An 18,174-nucleotide genomic window follows, 5' to 3' on the forward strand; every position below is an offset into this window, starting at 1 on the left:
GTGATAAATGCGAAGAACTGCTGGTCAGTCAATGTCTAACCCCAGTACTGGGCAGGATTAGAAGAGCTTAACAAATGTGTATTGTGTCCAAATCTTCAATATTTTGTTGTTGTGTAAGGAATATGACAGACTCTAGGCACCACTAGTAGGGCTTTGTTTTTTTGTTTGGTTTTGTAAAGCTTAGTAACATTTGTTAATGAAAGCTTGTGATTTTCTGAAAAAGCAATATCAAAACAGCCCAAAAATGAAAAACAAGTAGAAAATATAATAAACAAACAATAGAGATTTATTTGTTTTAGAAGTTTATGGCTGCAGATATAGCTGCATGCTTGTTAGCTAAGAGGAATAATCAGCCAGAATGGAGCAATCAGATGTGTTTCCTACAGTACTAGAAGAGCACAACAAAGGCAGCAGTGAGGAGACAGAAAGGGGGAACGGGAGGATGCAGTGCCTTATCTAGCTGGAGAGGATCTATGAAAGCTAGACAAGAAGAGTAGCTTCATAAAACTACAGTATACAAACTGAGGAGAACATATGAAGCTAAGAGTACCACAGAATAATATTTTATAGAAGTAGAAGAAGAGAAGGACTTTGGATATCACGAATGTTATTGCTCAGCGGTTCTTAGGTTGACCAGAGCAGAAATGCACATATTTCAGTTGTGCAGTGCAAATTGGGGTGTTACAATTCCAAAAGGTGTCATAGTTGACTGTAACTAGTGTTAAGGTTCATTTTATTAAGGAGGGAGCACAAGGAAATTAAAAACAACACACTTATCCTGCCAGGTGGAGTCAAACGATGATTTTAATGAAACACACGCAGCGTGGGAGATGTTCCACTGTGTACAAACAGCATCAGATCTCATCTCAACAAAGACACAGCATTAGTTTTATGCATCGAGGTGTTTTTAGTGACGCCCTCTCCACGTCAGCACATGCATCAGTTTCAAAACCACAAATGTTCTTTTTGACAACTTGTGACACAATTAAAGGACACTGGCTTCCATCTTCTCCCAGGTGGTTTCCCGCAAGCCACCTCAGCTCTCACATCCTGCACCTGCTTCTTCATCAAACAGTCACGTACACACAGAAATACAGTCATAGCAAACATGCTTAAACTTTCACCTTTCACAAATGAACCCCCTGCCTGTATGTGAGTGTGTGCTAACCAAATAGGGTGCTAACCACAATTGCACCCTATTTCACCTCTTCGCTTATGCAACCAGTGTGTAATAATCTTGACTTATATGTAAAATGTATTAAACAACTGTTTCAATCAAAAACCTCTACTAAAAGCTTAATCAAAAGATATAGATGCATAAAAGATAATACAAAATAACCTGCTCAAAATAACTTGCACTCAGACTCTGCTTTCGGTTTCACTTCCTGCAAAAGCACACTCTGCAAACCTGCAGTTTCCTCTCAGGAGTTTTAGGCCCAGATTATATTCAAAGGTGAGCCTTTCATATAATGCAATGTAATCTGCCTATAAACGTTTAAGATTATAAATTCAACTCAACAGTTTAAAGTGGTTCTTACTGGACCTGTAAAAAAGGCTACTATGATACCCATATGTTTGAACATCTGAATGCAATATCACTATTAATTATTAATACAATGGTAATATGAACAATAGCAGTAAAATACTCCTAATACTCCCTCTCTCCATACATTATGTGGGGTCACTCCTCCTCTGAGTCCCTCTCTCGTGGAAATCTTCTCCTGTAAAGGATAAAAAACACTTTCTCCCTACTACACTTCCCCAACTTATGTTCATCAATTTTCTCTTTATTCAAACTCGGGTCAAGCTATCATGTTCAGGACTTTTACTCATATATATTCTTGAACATCACTCATCTCAGTCCACAGCATTTTAATAGTCTTAAAACGCTGCTTTCACGCCTCTGCACATGTTTCCTGTCACCCGCTCTATTCTCCCTTATCTGATCGTCAACATCCTGTGCTGTCGCTGCTGCAAGTGCCTCCACTCTGACCTAAAAGTCACCTTTCACAATAGATCACAAGCAAATCATTATAAGCCCCCTCATACGTCAAACAAATACCAGACATGGAGAAGTTTCAAAACCACAAATGTTCTGTTAACAACCTTTAACACAATTAAAAAGAACTTTGTCTTCACGGCAGGTGCTTCCTGTCGCCACCGGACGCCCGCTTGTCTCTCTGGAACATCAAGCAGACGTTCTGCAACAAACGGTACTTTTGCAGGCACAATTTGCAGTCACAAGCAAAATATGATTAAACTTTCACCTATAAATGATTCTCTCTAACTGAGTGTGTGTGTGGGTGTCTACGTGTGTGTGTGTGTGCTAACCACAATTGCACCCTATTTCACCTCGCCGACTAGCTCCTGACCTCTCACCAGACAGAGAGACAGAAGCCACTCTCATATATGTAATAACCAAACTGAAACTATGTATATGTAATCTACTGAATAAATGTTTTAATCAAGAACCTCTACTAAAAGCTTAATCAAAATATATAAATGAATAAAAGATAATAAAGAATAACCTGGTTATTCAAATAGCATCATCCAAACAGCTCCTCAAAATAGCTTGCACTTAGACTCTGCTTTCGGTTTCGCTTTTGCAAAGCATGCAGTTTCCTGTCTTATTTTGGCACAGAGTATACTCAGCGTTAGGCCTTTCTTTTATAAGTAATGTAATCTGCATATAAACATTTGAGATTATAAAAAGCATTCAAAAGCATTTAAGATTATAAATTCAACTCAACAGTTTAAAGTGGTTATCACTGCACCTGTAATAACAGTTAATATGATACCAGTATGTTTAAACATCTGAATGCAATATCAATATTAATTATTAATGCAAAGGTAATGATGATGATTATAAAAAATAGCAGCAAAATATCTCCCTGATCCCCACAGTTACTTTTACACAAGATCTAACAGGACACACACCTTTTAAATAGTTCAGCTTTTGTCTCATTAGTCAGTCCCCAGAGTATTTTCCCAAAGGTCTTGGGAATCATCAAGATGTTTTCAGGCAAAACTGAAACAAGCCTTTATGTTCCTTTTACCAGCAGTGGTTTTTGTCTTGGACCTCTGCCATGCCGGCCATTTTTGCCCAGTCTCTTTCTCATCATGGAGTCATGAATACTAACTGAGGCAAGTGAGGACTGCAGTTCTTTGGATGTTGGTCTGGGGTCTTTTGTTACTGCTTAGATGAGTTGTTGCTGCGAGACTGAGAGATCTCAATTCATTTTTTGTCACCTGTTCCTAAATTTCCTTGGATGGCGGCATGATATCTGGTTTTGATGATCTTTTGGTGTACTCTACTTCGTCAGGGATGTCTTATTTATGCGATTTCTTGATTGGAAACAGGTGTGACTATAGTAAGGCCTGGTTTTGGCTAAAGAAATCAAACTCAGCTTTTCAACGATGTGATACACCACAGTAAACTTATGTTAGAACTAAGCGCATCTTTAGGATTAAGGGTAATTAGCAGCCAGGTGCTGCGAAGCCAGTGTAATTTATTAACTGATCATTGTCAAATATGACTACAAAAGCTGAAGTTTTGGCAGATGGTTTGTTGGGAGCTTTCATATCTGTATTAACACAGTGCCAAAGAGGAAACATCAGTGGAAACAGCAGTGACAGAGACTATTCGGAAGTGGGAAACGCTCAAAATAGTTGCCAATTTTTTAAGGAATGGATGTTCACATAGTACAAACAAATTCAGGCACAAAACCACTGATGAATCACTGATTTCTGAATACACACTGTTGTAAATGAGGCTGAATGTTTTTAAGACATGCAAGACCAAACTGGAGATATCAGTCCATAATGCACATCTGGCGAAACCAAACAACATATCGACACAAACGCTTCATACCAACTACTAAAGGCACAGCGGTGAAGGGGCTTGTTTAGCAGCCACAGGACCAGCGCACCTTGCAGACAACATGAACTCCTCTGTATACCACTACTCTCGAGTCAAATATTTGGGAGGCCTTCTGTTTGACAGCCCAAACAGGGCCAATGTAACAGGTTAATGAGTAAAGTACATTAGCAAATCTTCAAGAGAACAGCTAAAAAACAAAACTATCAAGGTTTTGCAATGGCCCAGTCAAAGTCCAGAATCCATTCTGATTGAAATGCCGTGGCAGGACCTTCCTGCTTATTTCTTGTCAGTTATTGCAGATCCAATAATCACACGCTGCTTCTGCATTTTGTCTTACAGTTTGTTAAATAAATGACATCATTCAGTATGTCATGTGATGTCCATCTGAGGTTGTATTTAAATATTTTTAGAACCTGATAAGGACAATTATGATCTTTGCATTCAAAGGGGGCGTACTTTCTTTTCAACAACTATATACATGTAACCTTTTAAAAATATTATATCAGAACTTTGAGGTGAAAAAAATATGTAAGAGACTTGAAAGGTTTGTTTACCATGTGTCTAAAATGAAATTAACCCTATCCCTAATTGCTGGGTGACCTGGTGAATGTTAATGTTTAAAACCCAAACTGGAAAGCTGCAGACCAAAGCAGGGAGCTGAACGATGCTTTAACACATGTTGAGCTGAAAGCTGCGGCACTGTTTGTGTTAAATTACTGATAACAGTCTGTAGGTTTATGATGACCTGTGACACCTTTCACTAGACATACAATACCTTATTCTAAAATCTTAATGTGTAAAATAATAAAATGGCGGCGCACACTGTTGCAGCGGCTTACGGCTCTCCGTCTCAGTACTCCTTTTTTTTGTTTAGTTTGCTTAGTTTGTATGTCTTTCTTATTTTTTTCTGCACCATCGGCTCTACTTTCAAAGTTTGCTACACCCGCCAGAGTCTCATAGACATCGGTGACCAGCATCAAACATCTGTTTCACTGGACTTTCTTCGCACGCACAACATCCCAGATCACATAGCGAGACCACCGGGCTCCCCGTGGATTGTTATCGGGACTAGGCGGAGGCGCAGACGGAGGGAGAGGAAGCAAAAGCGGGGCCGTAGGTCCGGCATTATGCTGAGGCTAAAAAACAAACCACACAAGCCACCTTTGCCGAGCCTCTATCTCTCCAACGCCAGATCCCTCGTGCAAAAAACGGACGACCTGGAATTACAACTAGTGGGAAATCGCTATGTTCGAGACTGCTGTGCCTTGATTATCACTGAAACCTGGCTTCACCCGGGAATACCCGATGCTAGCGTTCAGCTAGCAGGCCGCACTCTGCTCCGCTGGGACAGGACAAAGGACTCCGGTAAGAGCAGGGGGGGAGGGCTCTGTATTTACGTGCATGAAAGCTGGTGCAACAACGGACAATTATAAACAGTCACTGCTCCCCGAACCTCGAGTACATGTCGGTAAGATGCCGGCCTTTTTTTCTACCGAGAGAGCTAACAGTAGTGATCATCACGGCCGTGTACATTCCACCCGATGCCAACGTAAACACGGCGCTCTCTATCCTGCTGAACACCATTAACGAACAGCAGCGGGCCCACCCGGATGGTGTTCACATTATTGCAGGTGATTTTAATAAGGCCAACATAAAGACTGTACTCCCAAAGTTCTATCAGCATGTCAAATGTCCCACCAGAGGAGAAAACACTCTAGATCATGTTTACTCCAACATCAAGAATGCATATAGAGCCATACCCCTCCCCCACCTCGGTCAGTCCGACCATCTTTCCCTCCTGCTCTCCCCAGCCTACACCCCCCTCAGGCGCAGTGCCAGGCCCACCACAAGGACTGTTACAACCTGGCCGGAAAATGCTCTCTCCAAACTGCAGGACTGCTTCACAGAGACAGACTGGGACATATTTGAACACCAGGACCTAGAAACTTTCACAGGATCAGTACTGGACTACATCAAGTTCTGTACTGCAAATGTGACAGTGGACAAAAGCATTCGGGTTTTCCCAAATCAAAAACCCTGGATGACCAGCGAGGTCCGCTCACTCCTCAAAGCCCGTGATGCTGCCTTCAGGTCAGGTGACAGAGCTCTGTACAGGGCTGCTCGAGCTGACCTGAAAAGGGGGATTAAAAAAGCCAAGTCAGACCACAAAAGGAACATCGAGTCCCACCTGTCCAGCAACAACACACGAGAGGTGTGGCAGGGAATGCAAGACATCATCAACCACAGAGGCAGCACTGCGAAAACAGAGAATTCGAGTGTGCAGCTGGCAGAGGAAATAAACAGCTTCTTCGCCCGCTTTGAAACACCACAACAGCAACACTCATCTGCTTCAGCCCTGCTCCCATCCTCATCCTCACCTGGTTCCTGTGCCGCTCCACTCACTGTAACGGAGCACGATGTCAGACGTGTGCTCCTAGCAGTGAACCCCAGGAAGGCGGCCGGTCCAGACGGAGTACCTGGCAAGGTACTAAGAGCATGCGCACACCAGCTCACCCTCATCTTCACCAGACTCTTCAACCTATCACTGGATCAGGCAGCCATCCCATCCTGTCTAAAATCAGCCACAATCATCCCAGTGCCGAAGAAGTCTCCCATCACCAGCCTGAATGATTACCGCCCTGTGGCCCTCACACCGGTAATCATGAAATGCTTTGAGAGACTAGTCCTTCAACACATCAAGGATTACCTCCCCCCAGAATTCGACCCCCACCAGTTTGCATACCGTGCAAACAGATCCACAGAAGACGCCATCGCCACAGCCCTCCACGCTGTGCTGAGTCACCTAGAGCAGCGGCAGAGCTACGTCCGAATGCTCTTTGTGGACTACAGCTCAGCCTTTAATACTATCATCCCGGACATCCTCATCAACAAACTGGTCAATCTTGGCCTCCCTCCTCTCACATGTGCCTGGATAAAGGATTTCCTCACAAACCGGCCCCAGACTGTGAGACTCGGCCCTCATCTCTCCTCCACTCGCACACTGAGCACCGGCTCCCCACAGGGCTGTGTGCTGAGCCCCCTCCTGTATTCTCTCTACACCCACGACTGCAGTCCGGCCCACAACAACACTCTCATCATCAAGTTTGCTGATGACACCACGGTAGTCGGACTCATCTCGAAGGGAGACGAGGCAGAGTACAGAGAGGAAGTCCTGAAGTTGGCAGCCTGGTGTTCAGAAAACAACCTGGCACTGAACACCAAGAAAACCAAAGAGCTCATTGTTGACTTCAGGAGACACAGCACTGACTTAGCCCCCCTTTACATCAACGGGGAGTGTGTGGAGAGGGTCCACACCTTCCGGTTCCTTGGTGTCCTCATCTCTGCTGACATCTCCTGGACGGAAAACATCTCAGCGGTCATCAAGAAGGCCAACAGCGGCTGCACTTCCTGAGAGTCCTCAGGAAGTACAAGCTGAACTCCAACCTGCTGCTGACCTTCTACCGCTCGTCCATTGAGAGCCTGCTAACCTACTGCATCACAGTATGGTACGGCAGCTGCACCAAGGCAGATAGAGTGAGGCTTCAGAGTGTGGTCAAGACAGCACAAAAGATCATCGGCTGCCCTCTCCCCTCCCTGATGGACATTTATTCCTCCCGCTGCCTCAGCAGAGCAGCAAACATCATCAAGGACAGCTCCCACCCTGGCTTCAACATGTTCAGCCTGCTTCCCTCAGGGAAGCGCTACAGGTGCATCAACACTAAAACCCACAGACTCAAAAACAGTTTCTTCCCCAAAGCGATAACCACCCTGAACTCACACATGCACCGATAACACAGCCCCCCACTTCCCACTTCCTCTATGGACCACCACTATTTATACCAATTCTATGTGCAATAACTGTATATACATAAACACTATTTATACCAATTCCATGTGCAATAACTCAACTGTACATACATAACACTATTTATTACATATTGTTTACGGTTTGTAAATTGTACATTTTATATATATATACATCTTCTTCCCTATGTTAATACTGTCCATATGTATATAGTGCTGCAGAACTGTACACCCCCCCCCCCCAACATGTTTACACTGAGTAGGAGATGCTCTGTATCTCATTGTACAGCTGTATAATGACAATAAAGGCATTCTATTCTATTCTATTCTATTAAGATAGAGGTCTAGTCTACAATTTCATTTGGTATCTGGTCAGACATAGTCAATCTATTCATTGCAGCCCTGAATGCCAGAAACAGACAGAAATTGTGGCTGAGAACACAGAGGGGAGTTGTACAATTCACAACAATTAACAACCAGCACGATACAATCTCCAGTACTGAGACACAACAATCAGCTGACATAAGTTTAACTGTAAGATTCGGGGGTGTGGGTGGCAGATGGAGGTGTGCTGTGCTGGGGGGACTACTAGTCATTTTCTAATTTCCACAATGTGCCAGACACTGTACAAATCATGAGGGGGAGCCATAGGTCAGCAGGTTGTGGCAGGAAGACTGTGAATCCACCACTTCTGCCTTGTCTTGATTTTCTTTTCTTTTTAAATTTATTTATTTTTTAAAACTCTTCATCATCAAAGTATCATAATGAGTTTGCTTATTGTTAAAAAGAATGACAAGATACATTTTCCCTTAAAATTACAAGGGGAGTAATATTTATATATCTTCAATACAGATCTTCTACAAAGATCCGTTACAGACCCAGAGGTATTATAAAAAGCACCAAGAAGACTTTGGTAATAACTGGCCACCTCTAGAATGGCTGAAGCAAAAAAAGTTGCTTCAAGCACTGAGCAGGTTGAGAACATTCTTTGGAGGTCCACACTCAGGACCTGGACAGAACTGACACAACATGTGTGTGTGCGTGCGTGCATGTGTGTGTGTGTGTGTGCATGTGTGTGTGTGTGTGTGTGTGTGTGTGTGTGTGTGTGCATGCATGTGTGTGTGTGTGTGTGTGCATGCATGTGTGTGTGTGTGTGTGTGTGCATGTGTGTGTGTGTGAGAGAGAGAGAGAGAGAGGCCAACCAACACACAAGAAAATGGCAGAAAGCATAATTACCACGCTCATGAGTGATGACTGAGGGAGGAAAGAAAGTGCAGTAAACCAAAATAAGAACAGGAAAACAGGGGGAAGAAAGAAACAGAGAAAGAAAGTAAGAAAGAAAGTAAGAAAGAAAGGAAAAGATTACATATAGGGAAAAGAGCTCTTTTTTTCGTCAATGTGGAATAAAAAAAAATATGTATTAAAGAAAACCTAAAATGTATAAAAATATACCACCAGAACCTTTTTTATTTGTTTTTGTCATCAATAATATGCATTTACAGTACTATGTAAAAGTCCTGAGGGAGAAAGACAGGCAAAAACAGTTTGTACAGTATTAATCATTTTGAAAGTCAATATTTGGTATGACTTTTAGTCTTCAACGTAGCCTAAAATCTAGCTTTCTTATCATTTCTTAAAGTAGTCTTCAGGGATAGGCGCACTGTACAAGGTGAAACACTGTATAATACACTGCCAGTAACACTAATATACATTTTTATATTTAGATAATCAAATTATAATTTTTAATGTGTTGACTACTATATTACTAATCAAACTAAGAGGAATACTGTACTTTTTTCATGGAGTTGGAAAGAGTGGTGACATTTTTTATGGTTTGAAAAGTCTTTGTAATGTTTACAAACAAGAGATGTACAAGACAAATCATCAGCACGCTTGTACATCAGAAAATCATACTTGATAATGCACGCGAACCAGCAACACTGAATTACCACCTCATTTACACAGGAAAAAAACCAAAAACCTTTTTATTGATTATAACGAGCAATGTGAAAAATAAATGGTGGCTCTCTACAATCTTAGTGTTTCTACAGTGTTGAAGGTTATTTCAGAATATTGTGTTGTTTTAAAAGCAGCTTTACACTGATCATCATTGGGTTAATTAAATATTTTAACTAGACCTAGATAAGTTAAGTATTTTAATATTAACATTCTCTATGCTTTCAATAAATAGAAAGTTAAGGTCATCAACTCCATCCCGGAAAAAGAAATGTTTGATAATGTTTGGTTTTTGTAAATGTATTTTTTCAAAATTAGTCCAAAAGGTATAAACACAGGGAATCTTACCTGATCCTTCCTCTGTCACCATTCCCAGTCCCTCTGCTTTATTTTGCCTCTCAAATGCATTTAGATCCAGAACACTAAAACAAAGACAAATATAGTGTGAATCACTACATCCATCACATTTCTGCTCTATTCGTGTTCTTGCCTTGCCCTTGTTTGATGAGTGTTTTCCTTTTCCGTGAATTTATCCCATATGTGCAAGTCTCTGACCAGCAGTTTTATTCCTGGTTTATGTTGAATATTGGTCTCTCATGTGGTTTTCAATGTTTTTATTTCATTGTTGTCTTGAATGCCCCATTATCCATCTCCTTTATGTGTGTATGGTCTGTACATTTGCTCAGTCAGGCTGACATACACTCTTCCAAAATTGACATCTGGTTTATTTGAGTTGTTTGGTGGCTTTTTTTTCTCTCTGCTACAACTGTGCCTTTTACTACCTTCCTAGGAATACTGTCAGCAAATAGAACCAAGTAAAACTTTTGTAGCCAAAATGACAACAACCTCAACATATAAATAAGCATTGAGCTCTTGATATCTTCTTTATTGTGATGGTCTTTTACTATTACAAAGCTTCTTTGTTAGCTAAAATGCTTAAGATGCAATTAAATTATTGAAATATTTTACATATTGCTGTCTGAATTTTAAACTATTCAGTGCAAAATTGTACTAAAATTCATTGCTGGATCAATGGTGATGATATTTTCAGAGAAACAACAATAATTTAAACCCTGCTAAAAGAGTTTGTACAGTTTGCCATTTCCTTGAAAAACTTACAAAAGTGCTGAGCACACAAAGTTGCCCGCTAGATTAGATTAGATTCATAACATTGCACAAAGTACAACCAAATTTGCAGAAGGTGCTGGCAAATATAACAGAAATAATGATATGAAATATAACACACAACAGTACAAGAGAACACAATAACTAGAATTTAATACAATATGAATTACTGCACTACGGTAGAGTGAAGCATGTACTTGTAATGCAAAGGTAACTACTGTTTTGCTGGTCAGTCAATCAAGATAAGTGTTTGGCAGAGTTCAGTTCTAGTATGGTTCTGGAACAGAAACAGTTCATAAATCTGTTTGTTCATGATTACAGGGACCTGAATGGTCTGCCGAAGTGCAGTAACTTCAACAGGTAATGTGCAAAATGGAATCATGTTTTCTTCTCTGCTAAGGCAGTGAGAGCTGAAAGTTCCCCCAAAGAGGCGAGTTTAGAGTACAGCTAGTTTCTGGGAAGACTTTAAGATCCTCTGAAGGGATTTTCTGTCTGCTACTTAGCTGTCAGCACATCTTACAGAGATGCAGAATGGCAATGAAGGGGGAGTTTCTCAAGAAGTGTAATCTCTGCAGTGCCTTGATAAGTGCTTTCTCTGGACCAGTAGTGATTCTCTAAAGCTTGTATACCAAGAAACTTGAAGACAGGAACTTTTGCCACACAGTCTCCATCAATGTGTATTTGGTTATGATATTTGTTGTGCCTCCAGTAATCTATCATGAGTTCTTTGGTTTTGGTAGAGCTAAGGGTTGTTCTCTGTATCCCATCCTGGGGCTTCATCTACAAAGGCTGTCACATGTTCTTCTGAGATGTGCCAACCACAGTCTTCTCATCATCAAACTTAGTTGTAATGTGGAAAATTGATTGGGATGCAGAGGGTAGAGAGGATGTAAAAGGAGGTTCAACACACAGCTTAATAATGCTGGTGTTCAATGTGACAGTGAAAGAGAAGCAGGGGCCTAATCTAACCATCTGGACGCGATTAGTCAGAAGGTCACTGACCCAGTGGTAGACAGGTGTGAAAGTTGTAAGCCAGTAGGTTTGGTGACCAGATCGACAGTAGTGAAAGCTGAATCTAAGTTTACAAAGAGTATCCTTACATATCTTCACTACTGCTCAAGATGGCATAACACAGTATAGAAGGCAGTGGAGATGTCTTGGTGCATGGAAAACTACTTTTATCACATCTCTCTTTTTTCACATAACACAACAAAGAGTTAGACCCTCTACATTATGACAACAAATACTTACTTCAGCCCTGAAATAGGAAATCTTATTTATACTTGCATGACGGCATGAGACCAGCCAGACTCTGAAAGAAGCCCACGTCCTTCTTGTCCTTCAAATAATCTAACATTTTCTGTTAAAGATGACACAGTGAAAGCACAATAAGATACTGGAGTTTATTCAGATTTGACAAAAAACAGTCTACATCTGTCATTAAAATAAAAATACTGGTGGTGGTACCCCTCAGCCTCCTAGTAGATACACCTACAGTATGTATTTCAAAATCCTACATCCCCTTCTTCTCAAGTTATCGGATTCGCAAGGTTTTCCAAAAACTTGATCTCTGACTTCTAACTTTGAGGTCAACTTGTCCGAGATTTTTACTACTCCTATGTTATCAGTGTCAAAGTCCTGGATGACTTACTTCTCAAATTAATACATTCACAAGACTTTCAGAAAACTTGACCTCTTACCTTGACCTTCAGGTCAAGGTCAATGAGGTTCAGACTCGTATGAGATTTTTAGTAGATCTGTGTGGAAGGGTGGGGTCTGTGGCTCAGTTGCAGGGGAGGGGTGGTGCAGTTGGTTTAGAGGGCAGTGTGATGGGAGGCTGGCCAACAGAGTTGGAGATCATCAGGGAGGCCCAGATGGCAGCACTTAGCCTTCTGGTTGTAGCAAAAACTTACTTTCCTGATGTTCATTGAGTGATCCTAGACCTGCTTCACCACCCTAAGACCACTCCTGTTGGTTCTGGATGGAGCTGAGGGATTGGCCATTTGCCTATGCCAGGTGGCTCCATAAGGCGGTGGCCAGGTGCCTGCAGACTGGCACAATGAAGGGGAAAGGCTGCTGAATATGCTAACATTGGAGAAGTTCACGAGGTGGCTCACAGTGGGAAAAGTGGAACGGGGTCCATTTTCATGTGATACTGGCTGAGGATCACCTGGCGCCGCAGGAGCTGGTGTGGCAACCGCAGCTGGCAGCAAGTTGGCTTGTCCAGGCCCGGAGGAGGAGGCCTCGTGAGGTCCCACTGTAGCCAGCAGCTGTAGTGCACTGGCTGCCAACATTTAATGACACCAACATTTAATGACACAACATTAATGACACCAACATGTAATGACGCTTCTTCCTGTGTGGGTTCTCTTGCTTCCCTCAACGAGAGCAGCACATTTGTTGGGGTAGGAGTGCTGGAGTTGCGGCTGGGACATGTCCACTGGGAGTGCCCGCTGATGGAGATGGGGCGAGTGTTCCATGTCACTGGCCCTCCAGCGACTTCCTCTGGTCCAGGAGTATACAGTACTCTGGTAAGGTGCCAAGTGAGTACAGACTCAAGTTATCGGATTCGCAAGGTTTGGTGGACTCGGGCTCCACGCAGGCACGCCCAGTTGATGGTGCAGAAAAGCCACTGAGAAATGATCTTACAGGCAGCTCATTATAACCCAATTACTGGTCACATGCAATAGAAAAAGGGAACAAATCATGGCCTGTTTTTTTTTTTTTTTTTGGCATTTGAGGGGATGTGCGCCTGTGGTGTGCATCCAGCCCAGGATACCAGCTATCGAACCAGCCGGCCATTCCAAGAGAGCTGTTGTACTCATTACCACTAATGGAGGGTCCATTTAAGCAAATTGGCATGGATCTCATCTGGCCATTTCACCATAGTGCATGAGGATATCACTTTGTATTACTTTTGGTGGATTATGCAACAGATATTCTGAAGTAGTGGCATCCTGAAAGAGATACTGATTGACCAGGGCTTCATGTCTTGTACACTAAAAGAACTGTTTAATTACTGTCCATCAAATATGTTTGGCCAAGAATCCATCACCCTCAGAATGACGGGTTGGTAGAGCGGTTGAACTATTTATTATTTTATTCTAATTTTTGCTTCATAACTTTTGCACTGTCCACTTCCTGCTGTGACAAAACAAATTTCCCATGTGTGGGACTAATAAAGGTTATCTTATCTTATCTTATCTTAACTAGACTGGAAAGTCTATAATTTTTAAGTGTATTCATTAGGATGAGCGAAATAGAAATTGCAGGCTAGACTCTCATCTTTTGCAGTCTGGGAGGATCCCTGGGCCTTCACAGAATTTTCTCTTTTTCAGTTACTGTTCAGCAGGAAGTCGCGGGGGTGTTGGACCTAATTAAGGAAAAGTGGAAGGATGTGGAAGGAAGTGGAGGTCCAAACCTGGCAAAGAATGAAATGTTCTGGACCTGACAGCAGAGCTACACCTGTTGGGGAGGTTAAGACAAGAAAATCTGATCCAGGCCCAGGAACATCAGCAGCAGAAGGGGCGATTGTGGCTCAAGAGTTGGGAGTTTGCCTTGTAATCGGAAGGTTGCCAGTTCGAGCCCCGGCTTGGACAGTCTCGGTCGTTGTGTCCTTGGGCAAGACACTTCACCCGTTGGTCAGAGGGCCCGGTGGCACCACTGACAGAACCTTGCCTCTGTCAGTGCACCCCAGGGCGGCTGTGGCTACAATGTAGCTTGCCATCACCAGTGTGTGAATGGGTGGATGACTGAATGTGTAAAGTGCTTTGGGGTCCTTAGGGACTAGTAAAGCACTATACAAATACAGGCCATTTACCAGGCCATTCACCTGTACAATTGGGGAGCTTGGCTGAGATAATTTTCACTGGGAGTTAAAGTACTTGTATTGCTCCCTTTATCCATCTCAAAATTACCTGCCAAGCGGCAAGAACTATTGGTCACAGAGTGAGTGTGGATGTTGACTATGAAAAGGTGCAGTCGGACAGGGTTGCAGGCTCTCCCCTGCATGGTCACACCACTCTCACAGAGTACCATTTTGAGATGTGCATTGGGGTCTCAGTGCATTCACACCCTTATAGATTGCCTAAGCAGAAAAGACAAATTATTCAGAAAGAATTGGCTGTTATCCTGGAGATAGAAGAGTCACAAAACATCTGGTGTAGCCCCATAGTTTTTGTGGTGTAGAAAGCTGGGTCTATATTGTTCTGCGTGGACTACCACAAGGTGAAGGAGGTGTCACAGTTTGACACTTACCCCATGCCTCAGGTACAAGCTTATGGATTGGTTAGGTACTGCTCGTTTTATCATTATGCTGGATTTAATCAAGAGCTACTGGCAGACTTGTCTCTGGACAAAAAAAATGGCCTTCTCCAGTCCATACAGATTGTACCAAATGGTCACACTTCCATTTGGCTTGTTCAGAGCCCCAGCCACTTTCCAGCACTTCACAGACAGGATGCTGTCCACATGCTGCATACGCCACTGCCTAGCTGGATGATCATCCATAGATCCATGGACCATCCATGGTGACATCGAATCATATGCAGCAGGTGCCTGCAGCCCTGGAGTCCCTGGGGCAGGCAGGGCACACGGCCAACATGAAGAAGTGTGCGGTTGGACAGAGGGAGGTACAGTATCTGGGGTACCACCTGGGAGGCAGGCAGTTGCATTCTCAAATGGAGAAAACTACAACCACTGCAAGCTGCCCGCATCTCGGGGCCAAAAAGGAGGTGAAGCGGTTGCTGGGGCTGACTGGTTACTATCGTTGGTTCATCTCAACATTTGCGGAGGTCACCAGTCCTTGACTGATCTCCCTAAAAGGGTGAACCAGATCTTGTCCAGTGGACGGAGCAGTGCCAGACAGTGTAAGGTAATGAAGGCTCTGACGCGCCGGACTTTTTCTTCCCTTGTGTTCTGCAGACTGACACGTTGAGCAGAGGGCTGGGGATGTTTCATCCCAGCAAGTAAGAGGGATCGACCATCGCGCTGTCTACATCAGTTGGAAACTCTCAGAACAAGAAACCAGGTAGAGCATGGCAGTGCCTGGCGATCCAGTGGGTGGTGGACTCTCTTCGTTATTACCTCCTGGGATGCAGAATTACCCTCTGTTCAGATCGTGCCCCGCTGCAGTGGCTCCACCACATGAAAGATGTCAATGCCTAGATCACCCAGTCATATCTGGCTTGCCAGCCTATAAGTTCAAGGTGATCCACAGGCCAGGGCCCACATAGTCGGGGCTGATTTTCGCTTCAGGGGAATTTGTAGGGCTATGTGGTGGGCCGTGGACTGTGCCTCAGCTGCGGGGGAGGGGTGGTGCAGTGGGTTCAGGGGCAGTGCCAGGACCTAGAGGAGGGACAGGAACTGAGAGCAGATGGCTGCATATGAGGAGGCACCTTCAGTGAGAAATCTGGTGATAACAACCCGGAAAGGCTAAATTGTAAATAAAGAACAGTGCATCTTAAAACACTGTGTGTCTTGCTGGGCAACATAACACAAAGGTGTGTTGCAGTACACCATAGTATCAATTTCAGCCCTTACGTCGCTGCATTCTCAAGATTTTCATAAAATTTGACCTCTGAACCCCGACCTTGAAGCCAAGGTTACTGAGATTTGAACTCATCTGATATCTTTAATAGATACACCCATGGTGTCAATTTCAAAATTCTATGTTGCATCATTCTCAAGTTCACAAACGTAGGTGTCCACGTTGCCTGTCCACCCAGGGTGATGACAAAACCTTTTACAACTGAGAGGTAAAAATCTATGAGAAAAATTTAAATTTCAGTGGAATAGATGCATTATATTTCACACGTACCAGTAACCTTGAATATGCTTTGTATAAATAACATTTGAAAATAGATAATATAGCTATAATCCAGCAGTCAATATAAATAACAGTGAAGTAGCGAAGCATTACCTGCTGTACGGTTGAGTTCCCACCATTGAGAATAGCTATGCCCAGTTTCAGAGTAGATGCCACCATGGGACCCATCTCACCTGGAGGAGAGGAACACCCACGTGAAATGACTATCACTAGCATTTGTTAGCTTTTTAAATTTGTTTATACCAAGGCACAATTGAATTCTAACACAAACAAAAACTTTTATTATTTTACTAATATGTTTTGCACAGGATATTTTTAAACCAGAATGTCAGAGAGGTATCAACACATCCTGATTATTATCGGTTACAGTTCACATATTGTTATAATGTGAGAAGTACAGAAAAAAATCAACTGAAAAATCGAGAAGGCTCCCAAACAGTCATATCCAGAACAAATTACTTTTAACACATCAATGAGTAAGCAGGCATAGGGATTGGACAGCCTGGTTCTATCACAAGGGCCATAATATATTTGCCACCGCTGAGTTACAGTAAAGAGTAGGGGCGATAGGCAAGACTTACCTTTACTAGCACTGATGGTTTGGAGCACCATCTCAGCAGCGCCACGGTCGTGCAGCCGAGCCTGCTGATACAACAGCTTCTGCTTCTCCATCTCTTTTTCCTTTGTTAGAAAGGTGACACATATCATTGCAGACCATCTAAAAATGAAACTGCTAAAAACTTGAGGAGACTAGTGGAAGATTCAAGACCGATTGATCACCTACTTCAAAACTCTTCACTTCTCCATCGTCATCCTCTTCATCATGGCAACTCTGAAGGAAGGGAGAAAGGTGAAAAAAGCATACAAACTACAGACTGATTACTTCGGATAGATATAGCCACATCAGCGACGGGAAGTTCCAAAGCACTGAGGCATCAAACTGAGTATTTTCGGTGTCACCATCTTTGTTTTAAAACCAGCTATGTGAGTTTCAATTCAAAAGTGTTTAGTGTTGGTACTCAGCAACAGATACCTTAGCCATGATGTCTGCGTAGGCCATGTAGAGATGATCCTCATCCAGTTACTGCAAAAAAACAAACACATTCACCAAAGTTAGCACATTATAGCTGTATTAAGGAAATAATTTTGGTGCACCACTGACTGAAATGACATCTTCTCATTAACAGTTTTCATTTTTGATGAATATTTACATGTTTTATATTTCAGATTCTTTAAAATAGCCGCCCTTTGCTTTGATTACTGCTTTGCACACTCTTGGCATTCTCTCTCCATGAGCTTCATGAGGTGTCACTGAAATGGTTTTCCAAAAGTCTTGAAGGAGTTCCCAGAGATGCTGAGCACTTGTTGGTCCTTTTGCCTTCCCTCTGTGCTCCATCTCATCCCAAACCATCTCCATTGGGTTTAGGTCAGGTGACTGTGGAGGCCAGGCCTCCATCACTCTCCTTCTTGGTCAACACCCTCGCACAGCCTGGAGTGTGTTTGGGCTCATTGTACTGTTGGAAAATAAATGACGGTCAACTAAACACAAACTGGATGAGATGGCATGTCGCTGCAGGATGCT

At 42.8% G+C, this 18,174-nt stretch overlaps 1 protein-coding gene across 3 annotated transcripts; it reads right to left on the reverse strand.

The window, feature by feature from the left end:
• Nucleotides 1-556: 556 nt before the first annotated feature.
• On the reverse strand, nucleotides 557-17,228 carry LOC112845338 (ryanodine receptor 2). 3 transcript variants are annotated; one of them, XM_025904767.1, is made up of 6 exons: nucleotides 17,174-17,222; nucleotides 16,686-16,765; nucleotides 12,049-12,125; nucleotides 9,989-10,062; nucleotides 2,107-2,180; nucleotides 557-2,004 (listed from the first exon to the last, which is right to left on the reverse strand). In XM_025904767.1, the coding sequence occupies exons 1-6, from the start codon at nucleotides 17,202-17,204 to the stop codon at nucleotides 1,939-1,941; spliced, it is 402 nt and encodes a 133-aa protein (XP_025760552.1). In that variant the 5' UTR covers nucleotides 17,205-17,222; the 3' UTR covers nucleotides 557-1,938. The 3 variants fall into 3 exon arrangements, 2 of the variants coding, with proteins under 2 accessions (XP_025760552.1, XP_025760551.1); XR_003218155.1 differs by lacking the exons at nucleotides 557-2,004; nucleotides 2,107-2,180 and adding an exon at nucleotides 8,782-8,938 and having other exon boundaries at nucleotides 17,174-17,228; XM_025904766.1 differs by lacking the exons at nucleotides 557-2,004; nucleotides 2,107-2,180 and having other exon boundaries at nucleotides 9,520-10,062.
• Nucleotides 17,229-18,174: the final 946 nt, after the last annotated feature.

The sequence above is a fragment of the Oreochromis niloticus genome, unplaced genomic scaffold (genome assembly GCF_001858045.2).
Source record: "Oreochromis niloticus isolate F11D_XX unplaced genomic scaffold, O_niloticus_UMD_NMBU tig00006810_pilon, whole genome shotgun sequence".
Taxonomy (NCBI): Eukaryota; Metazoa; Chordata; class Actinopteri; order Cichliformes; family Cichlidae; genus Oreochromis; species Oreochromis niloticus.

What these genes read in the sequence shown, in the direction of transcription:
- LOC112845338 (XM_025904766.1), bottom strand. Translation starts at nt 17,204, where the DNA reads ATGGTGCTCCAAACCATCAGTGCTAGTAAAG. An exon ending in AACCATCAGTGCTAGTAAAG is followed by an intron (nt 16,766 to 17,173) that starts GTAAGTCTTGCC and finishes CCTCTCCTCCAG; the next exon opens with GTGAGATGGGTCCCATGGTG. An exon ending in GGTCTCATGCCGTCATGCAA is followed by an intron (nt 10,063 to 12,048) that starts GTATAAATAAGA and finishes TCTTTGTTTTAG; the next exon opens with TGTTCTGGATCTAAATGCAT.